Below are 16,214 nucleotides of genomic sequence, written 5' to 3' on the forward strand. Positions count from 1 at the left end.
AGGAGGGGTATTGTCCCAGTGAATGTTTCGTACCAGTTTACCAGAGTGCCAGAGAGTGGTAGTAATAGTAGTAGTAGTGGTTTGTGGTTACATTGCTATTAATCCTTGACTAAGGTGTGCTTAAACAAGCGCACGTGTTATGTAGTTAAAATTTATACTTGAAAAAAGTTGTGGAACACTGCTTTCCCTGCATTACTGCACTGACCACCTTTAGAGAAAACCACCTGGCTAGTGGCCCCCAAGTAATCTGAGTTTGAGACCCCTGCCATAAAGTGTGGAATAAAGAAAGGTTGAGTAATGTAACAGATGGCAACCGTCGCCCTTTTGTCTAGGTTTATTTACCAAAGATTAAAAATGAGAAGACTTGTCTTTTGTTTTTTTTGTTTCCCTCAGCAATTTGTAGAAAAAAATAAAACAAAAAAATAGACTCAAATGTCATTTTCATTTAAATCTAGTGTAACTAACCAGATTTAGTGTGTCCTTAACAGAAAACAAACACATTTTATTATAACATGCTGTGTTAAGAATACAAGAGCAGAAATAACATCCCTGTTTTGGTTTTGCATTCTAATGGGAATTAGCTTAATAGAATTAGCTTGATAGCTTCAAATAGAGACAACTAGTTTCCTTTAGAATACCTTTACTAGGAAACCATCAAATGCATTTAGAATCGTCCACTGGTCACCTGTTAAACCATTAGGATTCTTTACATTGAGATATCAACCCATTAAGAAAGACCAAAACACATTACAAAAGCATTAGAAATGAACAGAAAAAACTTAATGGTTTCTATAGATTTTTTCTGGAGGGATAGCCTAATATTCTTAACCTGAAACCAGATTTAATTGACTACCACCAGCTTGGTTGAGGGTTTGTAGGTTGCCAGGTGTGATACTCTGTGGATAATGAGCCCTTCTCTCTGTCACTGCTGCAAATCCACATAACCTCCACAACACTTTCACAACAGCTCCTCATCTCCTCCATTCAGCCCATCACTGTAAACACACTCACACAACGTCACTCCTGTTTCCGCTCTGCTGCTCTCTCTTTTTGTTTCTCTCTCTCTTTCTGCCTCTCTCTGTTCACAACGGACGCCAAAGTAGAAGAACAAAGCAATTTTACTGTAGGAATAACGGATCAGCTTCAGTACCCTTTCTGCCGTTAAATAAACTGCTGTTGTTTTATGGGTAAGTAACCCCTGCAAACCTAGAGGCCTCAGCTGGCTGCTTGTCTGTATTGGTCAGTGTTTGATTCATGAGAGAATTTATCTGAATCTGCATATTTTTTAGTCTCTAATAGAAAAGCTATGCAAAATACACTTTAAAAAATAATGGTGCCAAATAGAACTAAAAAGGTTCTTTGTAACAATTCCATAAAAGAACCACTTTTGCTTCTCTAAAGAACCTTTCAGTTGATTGTTTAAAGAATTTGAATTTTAAAAAACCTTCACATAAATCATGTAAATGTACTATATATTTCATTTCCCTAGAAGTGCACTTAGGAGATACTAAAACCCATTTTCTGTTTTCAGATTCTTGATTTTTTGTCTCATTTATATTCTCCAGTCTACAGGAAATAAAGACAAACATTGTATCTAAATATTAGTAGCTAGTAAAATAAGCAATAACAGAAAATGCTCACAGAAAGACCCCCTTTCCCTGAATAAAAAGTCAAAACGATGAAACTGTTGATAGAACTTTGATGGATGGAAAGACTCCTTTTAATGAGAAGGGGACTTTTCATGAGTTAGGGGGAAAATAGAACTGTGCAGGGCCTATTTTCCCCCTAACTCATGAAAAGTCCCCTTCTGTTAATTTGTAGTAGTGTCAGTAGTTGTAGTACTGAGCCATGTCACCATACTGTTAAAACTGATTAAAAAATCTAGTTAGAAGAATTCCATCAACTCTAAATAGAACAATTCCCTTTACTAAAGAACCCTGAAGATCTTTTTTTAAGAATGTAGGGATACTGAGCTTTGGAGATCATGTTTCTATCGTCATTTTAAGCTTGCTGGATGTTATTCAGTGATAACTGCTTCTCACTGTCTGAGTGTTTTTTTCTTTTCTTCAGTGTAACAGGAATGTTTCTCTTAGCTGTAGCTTAATTATTTCTAGTCGGTGGTGTGATCTGTTGTGTCTCGGGTATCTGGTCCATCTACCAGCAGCATGTCAGCAACATTCCACTGACACGTACCACTGTCAGGTGTTAGGTGTATTTTAAACCTCATGTCTTTGTGCACAGCAGCATGTCGGTGAATGTTTCACTGGAGAACATTGCTGTTTGTTGTAATGTTTGGGATGGATCTGTGCACTCGCTATCTGATTTTTCTCCTTGGAAAAGCAACATCCTGCTACATCTCCTCAACGTTCAGATGAAAATGGGCCCTGTCCATGTCCAAATCTTCTGATTACACACATCACTGGGTTATTTACAAATATGCAGTATGGTATTAACTCAACTGCATCATTTACTCAAAATGCTACAAGCAGCACATGAGTACACATTCTAAAACAAATATCATGACTGACAGATGTAGGTATAGTGTAGTGGGTAACACCCATCCCTGCACACTGGGGATCTGTGGTTCAATCCCCTGCCTGAGCAAGCACCCTACACTACACCAATAAGAGTCCAATCAGTGCTATGATCATATGTTTCTCTCAATAAGAGTGTCTGCCAAATGCCATAAATGCAAATGTCAGAGACCACCAGTCAAGCCCTCATATCAATAGACCTCCACTGATGAGCAAATTAAATAACAACTGAAACAGTAGGTGATCAGGGCCACTGTGTTCTATTTCTATGTTCAGTTCAAGATCTCTCAACCATACGGCTGTTTGATTTCAGCAGCAGCTCAGCCAGATCCTCCTAAAGCCTGGCAGCTCTCCACAGACGCCACACTGATTCCTACTGAGCTGACCATCATTCATATATACTGTTTATAGAGCCACAATTCACTTTGTCACTGTATCTTGGGATACACAGAAGACAATGGTAAAGAGGATTGTATTACACACGCAAATGTATACACATAGAATCCTGCTTGGTCTCACCTGTAAAGAGCAAAAGTCAAAGCCCACTTAAAACCAGAGTGAAACTTTTTTATGATTTAAATTTTAGTTTAACCAAAGCAAAGTCTAATCTTCTTCCCAGACATACATGCAACATAGTATACTAACAAATATGATGTATATAAAAGGTCTGCACACCCTTATTGAAATGGCAGGGCAATATAGCTCATATTGGACAATTTTCTTTAACGAGACCTTGTAAATAAGTATTTGGAAAAAACTACAACACTACAATACCCTGGTTGCGTAAAAGGACACAGTCCAACAACAACTACTTTATTAAAGCACCTTTTATGTTTATTATATCAGTACGTCTTGGAAAAATAAGTCTTTAGAAACCTTTTACATCTAGACAATTTTACTCAATTCTTCCTCAGAAAAAAAGCTCCTTCAAATTGCCAGGTGATCTATGCACAGACCTTTTTAGGCCATTTACTGGTTTTGGACTCAGGTCTGGGCTTTAACTGGACCATTCCACAGTGCACATATTCCTTTTTTGAAGCCAAGTAGGCTTTGATGTGGGGTTTATTTCATTACCATGTCGAAAGAAGAAATGACAAAAGGCCAACAGGTTTTATACCAAGATATCTCGGTATTTAGAGCTAGTCATTATACAGTCTTGACAAGAGTCCTCGTCCAAACAAAAAAAAATGGCCCAAATTCATAATGCATCCACCACCATGCTTCACAATAGGTTTGGTGTCTTTTAGTTGCTGAGCTATGTTGTTGTTTTGCCAAACATCAGCCCAAATTGAATTGAAAAAGAATTTAAAAAGACCAAAATGTGAACCTTTGTCTCATCTACTGGAAGCTGCTTTAATGTTGCTGTAGGTCTCTTGGTAGCCTCCATTGCAAGGTTTTTCCCTGTCCTGTCATCAGCTCCTGACCCATACAACAGCTCTGCCACATGTTCTCTACCTATAACTGACAGTTTTCACAATGCTCTGTCGTACATTGAATGCATTTAAAATTATTTTAAATCCTTCTCCTGATCTATATTATAAACGTTTAGTCAACTTCTTATGGACCATGGCTAGCCCAGAAGGATGAAAAATAAAAAACCCTACAGGAAAAGCTGCACTTTATTTTTGGAGTTAATCAACATTAGTTCATTTGATGTATGCTATTTTCCTTTGAACATGACTCATATATGAATATAATTAGTTAACTATGAACACAGCTAAAGCCTCATTATAAAATATGTACATTTATGCAACCAGGATATTAAGTTTTCTATTTTTTCTTATTAATTATTTATTTGTTTATGCAATGTCCAATTAAATATGGAAAAATGATTTACGTTCTCTGCTCTGATTGGCTGCCCTGTATTGTACCTTGTAGAAAACCAGCCCAGGCTGCAACACTCCTTATCACATCAATGTTAATGGATGGGGTTAAACTGCTATATGTTGAATAGGCTAAAGAGGTTTGCTCACAATTCAATGTTTTGAACAGATCGTTTTTGTATCAAATTAAATAACTCAATCACGTCCTGTGGGGCTGGGCTCCTTTAGAAGGAGCATCAATTTGACACTGCATATGATGTTGTATCACCTGGGTTTGTGGTCAGTTGTGGTGTAAGGTAATATTCATAGACATAAGCATGGAAATTTGAGTAAATACTGATACATTCTCAAAATAATTTACATATGAAAATGAAACCCAAAGAGGCTGAGTAAGCTTTTGAACCTGAATCTAGTATATACTGTCTTCCTCTTCATAAATGTCCCCCTGGTCTCTAAAACAGGGAATTTTGCCCACTGCAGAAATTTGTTCTTGAGGACCGTGAACCAAAGAAGCATTGCATGTCACTGATGTATCACCCACAATTACATACACAGATGTTTAATGCAACATTGGAGGGTATTACCTACAGCATCATGGTCACAGTGATCTCACAGAAGGAAAACTGATTCGATACAGGCTTGAAGACCATATGCTTTTAACCTTTAAACACAAACAGCTGACACTGTGTATGGTGTTCATGTGTGAGCATTGTGACTTTGCATTAAATAACTTTCTCGTTTTGCGTCAAAATACAAAGAGAGACCCGGAGTAACTGATAACGTTAAACTTCAATATTAAGTAGGAAAAAGTTAAGTTTCTATCCGACATAAATAACAAAAGATACAATTAACAACAGATGTCATTTATTTCTCAGTTCATTGCAGTGCTAAATTGCAGGTGTCAGTTGTCTTTGTATTTGCCTCGTCTATTCCTTCTTAGTCTCTTCAGACTTAAGTCTGATCAGGTGATTATCATCTATGTGCTTGCAAATACTAGTTTATCATCAAAGGGCTCATTGTTTTTGTGATACCAAAAAAGCAAGGAATTTGCATGTATACACGTATTCAGCATACTGACATTCACATGAAATAAGGAGTGTTTCAGCCCTAACTACCTTTTGAATGAGGCCTTATAAGGGCAGCCAATCAGAACAAAGATCATTTACGTATACCAGTCTTAAAGGGCCCATCTCATGAAAATATATTTTTCATGAAAAACATAGCATTCACTCCCCAGACTATATAGGCCAGCGAATTCTTGAATTTACTGTTTTCGTGATGTCATGAAAACTGACACACTTACATAGATTCGTCTGTTCAGCTGTTTAGCCCCAACAACTCACACTGAAGTTAAAAAGAGCGTTTCAGCCTTGATTGTTTTTTGAATGAGGCCCAGTGTTGGATAGCTGATCAAAAAAGAGGTTATTTAAGCATACCAGTCTTTAATGCACAGTACACAAAATATCATTGTATGGGATAAAGAGATTTTGGAAAGATTGGTAAGAATGAAATATTATCATAAGTGGACCTCAGGGGAAAAAATAAAATGCATGAAAAATGTAAGATGTGGGCCTGTTCAATTCTAAAAGATAAAAAGATCTTGGAAAATTGCTGTTAAAATCATTTATGACTAATTTAGGCATAAAAACCCACACAAATGTTACATAACACTATATAATTACTACAGACAAACCTAAAAACTCTTGATCAGGGCCCACACTTATCAAGCTTCTCAGAGTGAGAACACTCATCTAAGGTCAGGTCTCGTCAGTATATGTACGTCTGTTTAGTGTTATGTAAAAGGCATGAACAGATCCCAGATCGGCATTCTTACTCTGAGAAGCTTGATAAATTATAGACCCTGATCTCTTGCACTATCTAGACAAGAGCTTTCTCACTGTGTGCAGATTATAGCAGAACACAAGCATGTGTACGAGTATGTCAGCGGTATAAATTGTCATGAATAACTCTGTGGTAACTCAGTGCCCTGCATTTGTTCCAATGCTATGTAACTATGCAGGACCACACACAGACAGACAGTTAAATGAATTACCCACACAAGCTCAGGAAAAAAAATCAAACTTTTTTTTTCTTTTTTAAATTAAGCCTTTACCAGGAGCTCCTGCTGAGGTCATTAGTCATAATCAAACTACTCATATTAGACACAGAAAAACAAACTGCCACAGAAAGGAGAAATAAAAAAAACATGTTTAACAGTTGTAAGAGAGAAACTACCATAAATTAACTCCCCCTTCTTTACTCTTTACATGTTTAGTGGTTAAAGATCACAAATGGCAAATGCAGTCCAAAAAAATCTTTTTATTTAATAACAGAGCTGGTAATTTTTCCAGTCAAATGTTGAAATGCAGACAAGAATCAATAAAAAACCCTGCAACTCCAGGTTTCACTTTTTTTAAACCATAACCTGAAGCTATACAACTCTTTATGCTGCATGTTTTATAGAACATTGGTCCAGTTTTCCACGTACAGACTGCTGCACTTAACAGCCACCATTAACAAAGTAATTTAGTCCAAGACTGTAGTTGATCAGTGACTGAACCAATTCTAATGTCCACTGGTAACTATGTCAAAAATGGGATGAAAAAGAAAAGTACAGAGGTTTTCAATACAGCAACTCCATCTTTATAGCAGGCATTTATTGTAAAATCATTTTTCTTAAATCTGTAATGGTATCATAACATACTGTTTTTTTTTTTTTTTCATAGCATAACACTTGCAAAATAAAGTCTCCCCTCATTAGGTAATCCACTCTTTTTTTCCTTTTTTTTCCCCCTTGGTGAAATTAAAAAGAAGCAAGATCATACAACAAACAATATCCCTTCCTTTTCATAATTGCAAACCAGAGCACCCTCAAATAAATAACCTCTGAACACTGACTTCATCAGTTTCAGGGTTAGTAAGGAGCATAAATGTGTTTCAGTACCACATGCTCTGATGGGTCCCTTTAAAAGCACTGAATTAGTCAAACATCTTTCATAAAGATACCTGTAATCTTAAGGCTGTGGCAAATGTCAGTGGAATTAAATTTAAGCAAAATCAGTGTTCATTTTTCTTCGCTCACCAGCGCTATCATACCATTGTATAAGGTACAGTACTGTGCAAAGTCAGAGACCTCTCTTGATTTATGTAATTTCCTGTCAAAACAGCCATTAAGTACACATTTTTCAGGAATATTTCTGAGAGATTAAATATGAGATAAGCCATTTGCATAAGAAAGTCAAAAGGGGAAAGGGGAAAGTCAAAGGAAAATAAATTAAAAATATAAATATTTAGGTGTTAAGTCCTTGTTCTCTGCTTTTATCCCTTCTTAAATGTACATATTTGCATTTAAAGGTCTCTGACTTTTGCACAGTATTGTATGATGGTATGTGGGGAAACAGAACTGGTCGTATGGTTCCTAACGGAGCTATGAGGAAAAGCTGGTTCAGGGGCAATAGTGTTTTATAGGTTAATACACACCTGGTTTAACACTGACTGTGCTCTTGCATTTTCACACACACAGGATCCTGTCATGTCGCATGTTTTAGTGAGTGTGAAATATCTGCGGGTCAATTATTCAGAAACATACTGAACATGTAAACATTGTTAATTGTACTGTAAATGTACGTTTCGCTTGCAGAACACAGAAATAAATTCCTGGAATGGACATCCCTGGGACTAAAGCTCTAAATGTTTACCTCTTCCTTATATACACCTTAATGTATATGTCCACTCTAGGGTTTCTATTTCTATTTAGTTTTCACTCTGTAATCTTAACTGCGCATGTTCTGCCTGTAGCTCATGTTCACACTCTGGTCAACAGCACCTTCAAAGAGAATGACCACAGCGGCAAATAAGAGTAGGGATATAAACCACAAGGACGTGAAGTGTGAATATTCCTGTAAGTACAGCTGGATCAGTCTGAGTCAGTTTGGCACATCACAGCCCAGAGTTTCAACGGTGCTGCTGTGGACAGTTTAATGCCGTTTCACACACTCTAAAAGGCTGAAGCCAGAGGGCAGAAAGGTTTTAGTTGTGTTGAGCTTCAGCTTTCTTCAGTTCTGAAGAGGGTGGGTGCAAATGTACTGGCAGCCAATGAGTAAGCACCAATCCCCATGCTGCCCCACCTTAAAATCACAGACAACATCTCCTCCTCTATCTTCTGTAAGAGTGCACATGCTTAAATCATTCTACCACTGAAAAAGTTTGTGCAAGTTTCCTCATTTTTGCACCCTGTTCCTGGTCGTGAAGCTCTTAGTCCTGATGAGTCTTTTCTTGAACAACTTTACACTCATACTAAACAAAACACAAAAACACAGAGTCAGTGTTATACTGTGTATAATTTTATGCAAAGAAACTTAATTTGTTAAAACAACATCAGACGAAGACTGCTGCTATTCTTGACTTTATTGAGCACAGGTGTACAGGGTGTGAGCTTGCATGTACTGCACATCTGCACATCTGTGTGTGAACTTACAAGAGCAAGCTGTCGTCCTATATTGCCCATGGTTATCACACCGGCAAAGAAAATGCAGGGCAGCCAAGAGCGGATGTACAGGAAGTCAGGAGAGGTATACCTGTGAATACACACACACACACACACACACACACACACACACCAAAATATATTTAAAATGTTGAGTGGGGAAGATGTATATGTCATCTACTCGCATTGCTCTGACGGCTCTCCTGCTGCCCCAGGCCCAACCAAAACTATTGAAGCTTTTCTAATTTTGTTAACAATCGTTGTTAAGAAGGTTTATTAAACCTTTGCTTGTTGTTTTGTCGCAGAATCCTACTACAAGCGATTAACATGCATTTACCAGAACACAACAGCTGTTTATTAAAAATTTTGCTGATGATAGTGAAATCATATCAGTAACAACACATAACACAAAGTTTTTAAAAATATTTAAGACAGGTTTTTACATTTCACAGATATTTCTAATAACTAACATTTGATGCTATGTTAATTGTACTCTAGAAGAGCAGAATGTGATTCTTGACTACTGGGTAATGGTAGTTTAGGTAAAAATAAATAATTTTAAAATGAGAAAACTGTAAGTATCTACATTGGCAAATGTACATCCACCCACAATTTCCACATCAGAGCATCCATAAAAAGCCATATTACAGACATGAAACTCTCCTTAAAGTGAAAAGAGAGAAACAGATCAAGAAAGACAGCGATAAATACAGAGAGGTACACTCACTGAAACACTCCGTTGTAGACCAGTAGTTGTGTAGCAAGGGTTGCGAGCAGCGCAATAGCAACTCCTAGGCCAAAGCCACTGCGAGACCGATCGAATGTCCACCACAACCCCACTGACAATGCGGCCAGGGTCAGAGAAAGCTGCACGTTATTCGCAAAGTCTACCTTCTGATAGCCAGGTTAAAGAAAATACACTGCACACAGCCAGGTTCCATAAGCAATTAATAATGGTGAATGGCACTCTGTACGAAACTCTATGTAGTTTCTGTGAGCATTTCTGACTGTATGACTGTATTTCAATCACCAAAAACACCCAAGATGCACAAACACGTGCACACACACACACCTCATCCTGTCCTTTAGCAATGATTTATGTACAGGCAACGCTGTAAAAGTTTCCCTTAACAAATGAAGAGAGAAATACTGCCATTTCATTTTCCTTTCATGTATTTACATATTGCAGTACAGTGAGGGGTCTTTCTGTATGCCCATTCTAGTGAGCAGGAGGAATACACACACATTCAAACATTTTTCTGGTGGTCTTGGTGTTGTGTTTATGTATATTTGAAGAAAGAGCAGTATGTAGGTGCTGCTCTCATGTGGTGAGAAAAGGATACAGCACTGGCATGGTTGATGCCAACAAATACAGCCACACAGCGCATCACACTGGACCACTCGCGCTTTAACTTATGGGGCTCCCCCAGACGCCTGTCTATACATGGATACAGAAGCCCTATCAGAGCTAGGGAGACGAGGAAAGAGAGGAATAAAAGTTTTCAAACTCACAAAACACACAAAAGACAAAAAATTACTATGTAATACATTACACTTACATTATGATTTCACTGAGATAATAATGTGATTAACTGACAGTGATTGCTAAATAACGTCCACTGTCAAAGGGATTTATTCAGTATGAACTTCCATAAAATTAAAGACTGAAGGCTAGAGGTGAATAACATGGTACAAACAGAACACCAAAATACTTGAAGCTCCACCAGTAGTTTGCATATTAAAAAAAACTTCTATCAAAAGTACAATGATTTTTATTGAATGTTTCTCATACTGTGCTGCACTAAAATCAATTAAAAAGGACTAATTGTGCTCTTTTTGTAATGAAACATGCAGCTGGTCATTGTTCTTTAAACACTGATGATATCCATGACATCCTCAAGACTTTATCTGCCTCAGTTTAAACTGATGAGTATGCACTCAGTTCATATCACGTTTGCTGACATGTGAACATATGGCTGCGAATCCTAATGACTGTGTCTGGTTGAAATATGGGGAGTGGTGAGCATGAGAACATGCTACAGATAATGTAAATGACAACAAAAACTACCCTCTTTAAGTTGTGTATATGTGAGTGAGTGTTACCTGATGCTGTTCCACAGCAGGGCGGGACCCACCATGCTGAAGAGAAGATGCTACTGATGACGTCAGGAGGGAAGAGGGTGACGTTACGCTGCACCTGCAGCAGGTTTAGTACCAATGCTAGAAACACACCCACACCAAACAGCATGGCACCGCGGATCAGCAGGTTAGTTGTGCGGTTCGTTATCACACTAATGTAGGGGCCCCGTTGGGCCGTCCCATTACTACTCAATCTGGCAGCCTCCGCCATAGCTGCTGTGACGGAGCAAAATCCACAGAATCTACAACTACTCACTCTTATCGCCACTGTCAGCTGAGCTCACACCACACCTGCAAAACAGATACAAACGTCAGTAGGCTCAAGAGATATAATCATAGTAAAATACAGAAAAAGATAGCAAACAGAAATAGAAACGAAAACAGCACTGGGCTTGCTGTTATTTGTTGTCTGGTATGTTTGTTTGAACAAGAAACAAACACAATTCAGTGATCATGAAACAAACAGTATATTACAAAAACTTTCAATTCTGAATTCTGTGTGTAAACTACTACAAAAAAAAGTTCAAGCTGGCTCCATCAGCTGATTAATAAGAATTACTGTATGAGGATCTATAACAAAAGCCAGTCTCTACTCTCTGTCACGCCTCCATGCAACAACAGAGGATACTTATTAAAATCATCGCACTTGCAGCTGTGAGAGCGAAAGTGACCGAAAGTAACAGGACGTTGGCGATTAGTTAACTGTTTGAATCTTCTAATCGCGTTCTAATCTAATGTATAGACATCATACACCATTGAAAACAAGGCACGTGAAGGTTAGATTCATTCTGCTAACTTAAAGCTACCGTTAGCATAAAACATTTGGGGCAAGCACCCAGCTGTGCGCCTGGCTAATCAGCCGACTCGTAATTTCGCTAGGCCACATCATCAACAAGCAGAGGCCCATCAGAGATCTAGCTAACTATATTAGCCATAGGTTCTCTAGCCATACGCTTCAGATTAAGATGAAGTTAGCGTTGCATGTTATTATACTCTATTATCTATCTATTATACTCTACTAGGTTTAAACTGAACATCAACCGTAGCTAACGTTAGCTCTAATTCAGGTTACTGGTTGGCTGGCTCACAAACTAACCCAGCTCGCTAAAACAGCGCAACCAGTTCATTTTACCTGTCTAGCATACATTACCAAAGCTACTATTCAAACCGACGCTACGTCGTTCTCGTCAAATAAAGGGAAATTCAAATCACCCACCATTTTGAGTTTGTTTTTATCTTAACTGAAGATAAATATGTAGTCATCAACACTACAATATCCGCTAAGCTAACCTGCTAACGTCAGCTTTATTTACACTCTCACACCAGAACGAAGGCTGCGCTTCCACAGACGTTGCCGCACTGCGATTGGCTGAAATCGTCAGCCAATGAGATTACAGGTCTGTGACGTAATTATTTCCCTTTCTAAAAAAAATATATATAAAAATGTAAATAAATAAATAAAATAATAATAAAATAAAATAGAACTTTGAAATATGAACCTTCAACATCTGGTGATTGTCTCATTAATTCATTTCGTTCATGCTCAGCGCGAGTTGTATCAGTTATTTTACACAGTTGGAAGATTGGTATTATAATAAGTGTGTCAAAGTACATTTCTTTTTTATTTTTATTTCAATTTATAATCTTTAAATTAATATCTTTCAAGAGATTACAAGAAACTCACAATTGGAGAATACATACCGTACATCATACATACAAAAAAATAAAGTTAAGATGTCAGAAGGCATAGTTTACCAACAACAATATTCAGTATGTTGTAAATTTTAGTAGATGTGCTGTTTAAAGCCCTAATATGTCTACAGACGTGTAAAGGAACTCTATATCACAGCAGTCTGAAATTAGGTTTAGACTTCAGAGCTCTGGCTTTATTAATCAAAATACATTTAAACACACTTGTTTATATTCATGTTTTGTTTGGGGTCCTGTAGACCACCATCTTTAAGAGATCAAAGAACATACTTGATGATGTGTTGTCAGCTTGACACTTTTCCTCAAAAGTGACTGCAAATAAACATGAATTTGACTTGTAACATAAAGACCATGAAATTGCCTAATTTGGTTTAGCGATGATCTTCAACCATTCTCACCTTTCTCATTAGACAAAAAGAAAAAAAAAACAAAAATTAAGAAACAAAATAGATTAATTCTGAAATTATGGCTATTTCAACACATATACTTTTGGTGTATCTGGGACGCCAAACAATGAGAAAGAAAAAGCTTTTCTAGAAAAACAATCAGAATAAAATGTCACATTTATTCATGTTTTAATAATACAGACATATCAAAATCAAATTACATGGTTTGTTGATTTAAAGTGAAAATAAATAAACACATCCTATACGTAGAATACATTTCTGCATATTACATACAATTACTGTTTGTTTGTTGAATTTAACAAATTAGGTAAATAAATAAATAAATAAAAATGTGGCCTGTGCAAAGTTATGACATATTTTATACTTTGTTTTATTTCTTCCAGTATGTTAAACTCAGCAAACAAATATAAATTATATACTGAGATTTGTAGAAAATGCCATATTGAAGTTTGTTCCCTGTAGCGGATGTCTACAGTTATTTTCTCTCAGAAAATCAACAAAACATGTAATTTGAACCTTTCTAGCTTCTGTGTAGTCAATCATTAATAAGAATAATGTTAAACCAAAAACACAAATAGTGGACTAGAGAATACCAAAAGCTCTATTCAGGTGTCCTGCTTTGATACACAAAATATGCTGTGATTTTTGATCCAACAAATTTTGTTTCTGATCCAGTCAGGTTCACCTTTTTCTTGGACAGGATAGGTCTTTGACTTTAGACTGCATTTAATCTGTGCACAACAACCCCCACCAACCAAGATGAGCAAGACGCTCTGACAGTATGAGTTGAAACAATTTATCAGGACTTAAAAGACTCCATGTAGCTGGGAAACTAACTTTTTGCCCTTTATTCTCATAGGTCAGTATTTTATAATCTTGCTTCTGGGAACCCACAGTACTGCACTGTTCCCTGCTTCAACACTCCTGATCAAACTCATCTGATTATAAAGCCCTTGTTTAGCTGGATCAGGTGTGTCAGGGCAGAGAACAGTGGGTCCCTCGTAGCAGGATTAAGAAACACTTCCAGATTGTTTCACAACACAATAGTATAAACAACAACCTATGTCCTGTATAGCAGTCAATGTGTAGATCTGTATTTTCTCATTGGGTTCAGCACAAAACACAGCGCAGCGATTTTTTGTGTGATTCTATGAAAGGGATCTTATCTTTGATGCTGAACAAGTAAAAAAAAAATTGTTGCAATTAAATACGTAGGATAGGAATTACTTTTCCTCCAGCCTTCTCCCTCTGCTTCTCACACACACAGTCACAGACAGCCCTGAGACAGAATAAATGCTCTTTGGCCCTGTCCCAAATGATGCCTTAAGCCCTGTCCTCCTTCAAGACTGCATACTGGTGATGTTATCAACATGTGGACAAAGAGAGCAAGTGACTTTGAAGGCTCTAGTGTTCTGTTTAAAAGTATGTGTTTGGTGCTGACTTGTGCGATATGCAAGCTCTGCATGCAAAAATTATGTTCCCTCTCCTACTCTTTTTGTCAAAGGAGTTCATTTGCTTAACTGCAGTGGCACAAATCAGATTACAAGCATAATGCAGCTCAGTGACAAGGTAAATTAATAAAGAGAGGCATTTATCTCACATCTAAATATCTTCTTCTCCAATATGTTGATCAGACAGCTGTAAACAAACCTCTTCACTCTGATTGGTCCTCTCTTATGTCTCAAAGCATTTCAGGTAGAGACCACTGCTGAGTCCACTTCATACACATGGTGCACTCGTGAGCACCACTTTGAATGCCAAAATGAGAAATGGGACTTCCTACAGCCTTGCAGACATGTGCAAACGAGGACTGCAGGATCACAAGTGTGCCAGTTGTGGCTTAAATGACAGATCATATGGAGTTACAGAGCTATGCAGTTGTGTGTCATTATGTAGTGGACAACGTGCCCTAAGAAGGCACTCCAAGTCTAAACCATTTTTCTCTAAGGGAAAAATGAATGGTGGTTTTACTTCTATTGCACCCTGTGGTGAACAAAAAGGTTCCAGTGCTGACATGTTTTGTTCCTGTGTGCATATTTACAAAGAACATCTCTGGGTCCCCAGAATTACAAGGTCATGAGGCACAAACTAATGCTAGGTAAATTTTATCATACACACTTTCTGTAGTTCTAAGGCCTCTTTCTGTTATGCTTCTAAACTGTGGGACTCAGTTCCACCTTTTATTAGACAGTCCAGCTCAGTGCACACTTTTAAGGAACATCTGAGCTTTAATTATAATTCTACCTCTCTTTTGGTATTTATTTTTTCAATATGTTCTGTCTGCCTTACATGATTTTAACTGAATACTCATAATTTCTTCTATTACTGTTAAGCTTTAATACCTGTCTGTAAACAACTATGAGCTGCCACCAGTATAAAAACTGCTCTATAAATAAAGATTATTATTATTAAACAAGTATAACATGTTTTTAGTCATGTATTTGTATCCTCAAAGTCATCTGTGATTTTTTATGAGATTCATGAGATTCACCCTGAAGACCATAATAGTTACTTTATGTAATCCAAAATGTGTATAAATCAAAGAATGCAGTCCTACATGACTTAATCTCCCTCTTATTGACAGATTTTTGAAGCATGTAAAGAAATCTCACAATGAAATCTAGCCAGGCTGAAGTACATTCTCCACAAGGAAACAACTAAGCCCACCAGAGTAAACAATGAGAGAAGTCAATGTCCCATCATATTAATTCAAAACTGTTGATTTTCTGGAAAGTTTTATGCACAGATTCATCAAAAACATACTATATATGTTATTTAAACAAAATATAATTTATCATGCTGATATTTGCTGTTTGTGGTCAAAAATAATCTACCATGTTTCACAAAGTATGTTTAAAAATGCATATTTTTAAGTATTTGTGTTGGCATGGGATAAAAAACGAAATGCATTAGGTTGCGTCCCTCTAACGCATATGTGATATAATATTTTATTTTGTTCAGTGTTGAGAAGGCGACCGTATTTGTCTCTATAAAACTGAATACTTATTTACAGATTGCAGTGGTCACCAACCCTAGTCAACCCTAGTCTTCTTTCCTGCTGAGTTCAGTTCTAGCCTTAGTTCCACGAAAGCCCTTATTAATTTTAGGCTGTCTT

General features: G+C 37.2%; 1 protein-coding gene across 1 annotated transcript; it reads right to left on the reverse strand.

Moving 5' to 3' along the window:
* Positions 1-6,661: 6,661 nt before the first annotated feature.
* Positions 6,662-12,330, reverse strand: insig2 (insulin induced gene 2). The gene is made up of 6 exons (XM_036568012.1): positions 12,199-12,330; positions 10,947-11,273; positions 10,187-10,311; positions 9,571-9,737; positions 8,835-8,934; positions 6,662-8,653 (listed from the first exon to the last, which is right to left on the reverse strand). Exons 2-6 carry the CDS (start codon positions 11,191-11,193, stop codon positions 8,612-8,614), a joined length of 681 nt encoding a protein of 226 aa, XP_036423905.1. The 5' UTR covers positions 11,194-11,273; positions 12,199-12,330; the 3' UTR covers positions 6,662-8,611.
* Between the last annotated feature and the right edge of the window lie 3,884 nt (positions 12,331-16,214).

This window comes from Colossoma macropomum, unplaced genomic scaffold (genome assembly GCF_904425465.1).
Source record: "Colossoma macropomum unplaced genomic scaffold, Colossoma_macropomum, whole genome shotgun sequence".
In the NCBI taxonomy this organism is placed as follows: domain Eukaryota; kingdom Metazoa; phylum Chordata; class Actinopteri; order Characiformes; family Serrasalmidae; genus Colossoma; species Colossoma macropomum.

Coding starts and splice junctions, on each gene's coding strand:
- insig2 (XM_036568012.1), bottom strand. CDS start 11,193: ATGGCGGAGGCTGCCAGATTGAGTAGTAATGGGACGGCCCAACGGGGC. Junction 9,738..10,186: donor GCATCAACCATGCCAGTGCT/GTATCCTTTTCT, acceptor CCTGGCTATCAG/AAGGTAGACTTTGCGAATAA. Junction 8,935..9,570: donor GTCTACAACGGAGTGTTTCA/GTGAGTGTACCT, acceptor GTGTATTCACAG/GTATACCTCTCCTGACTTCC.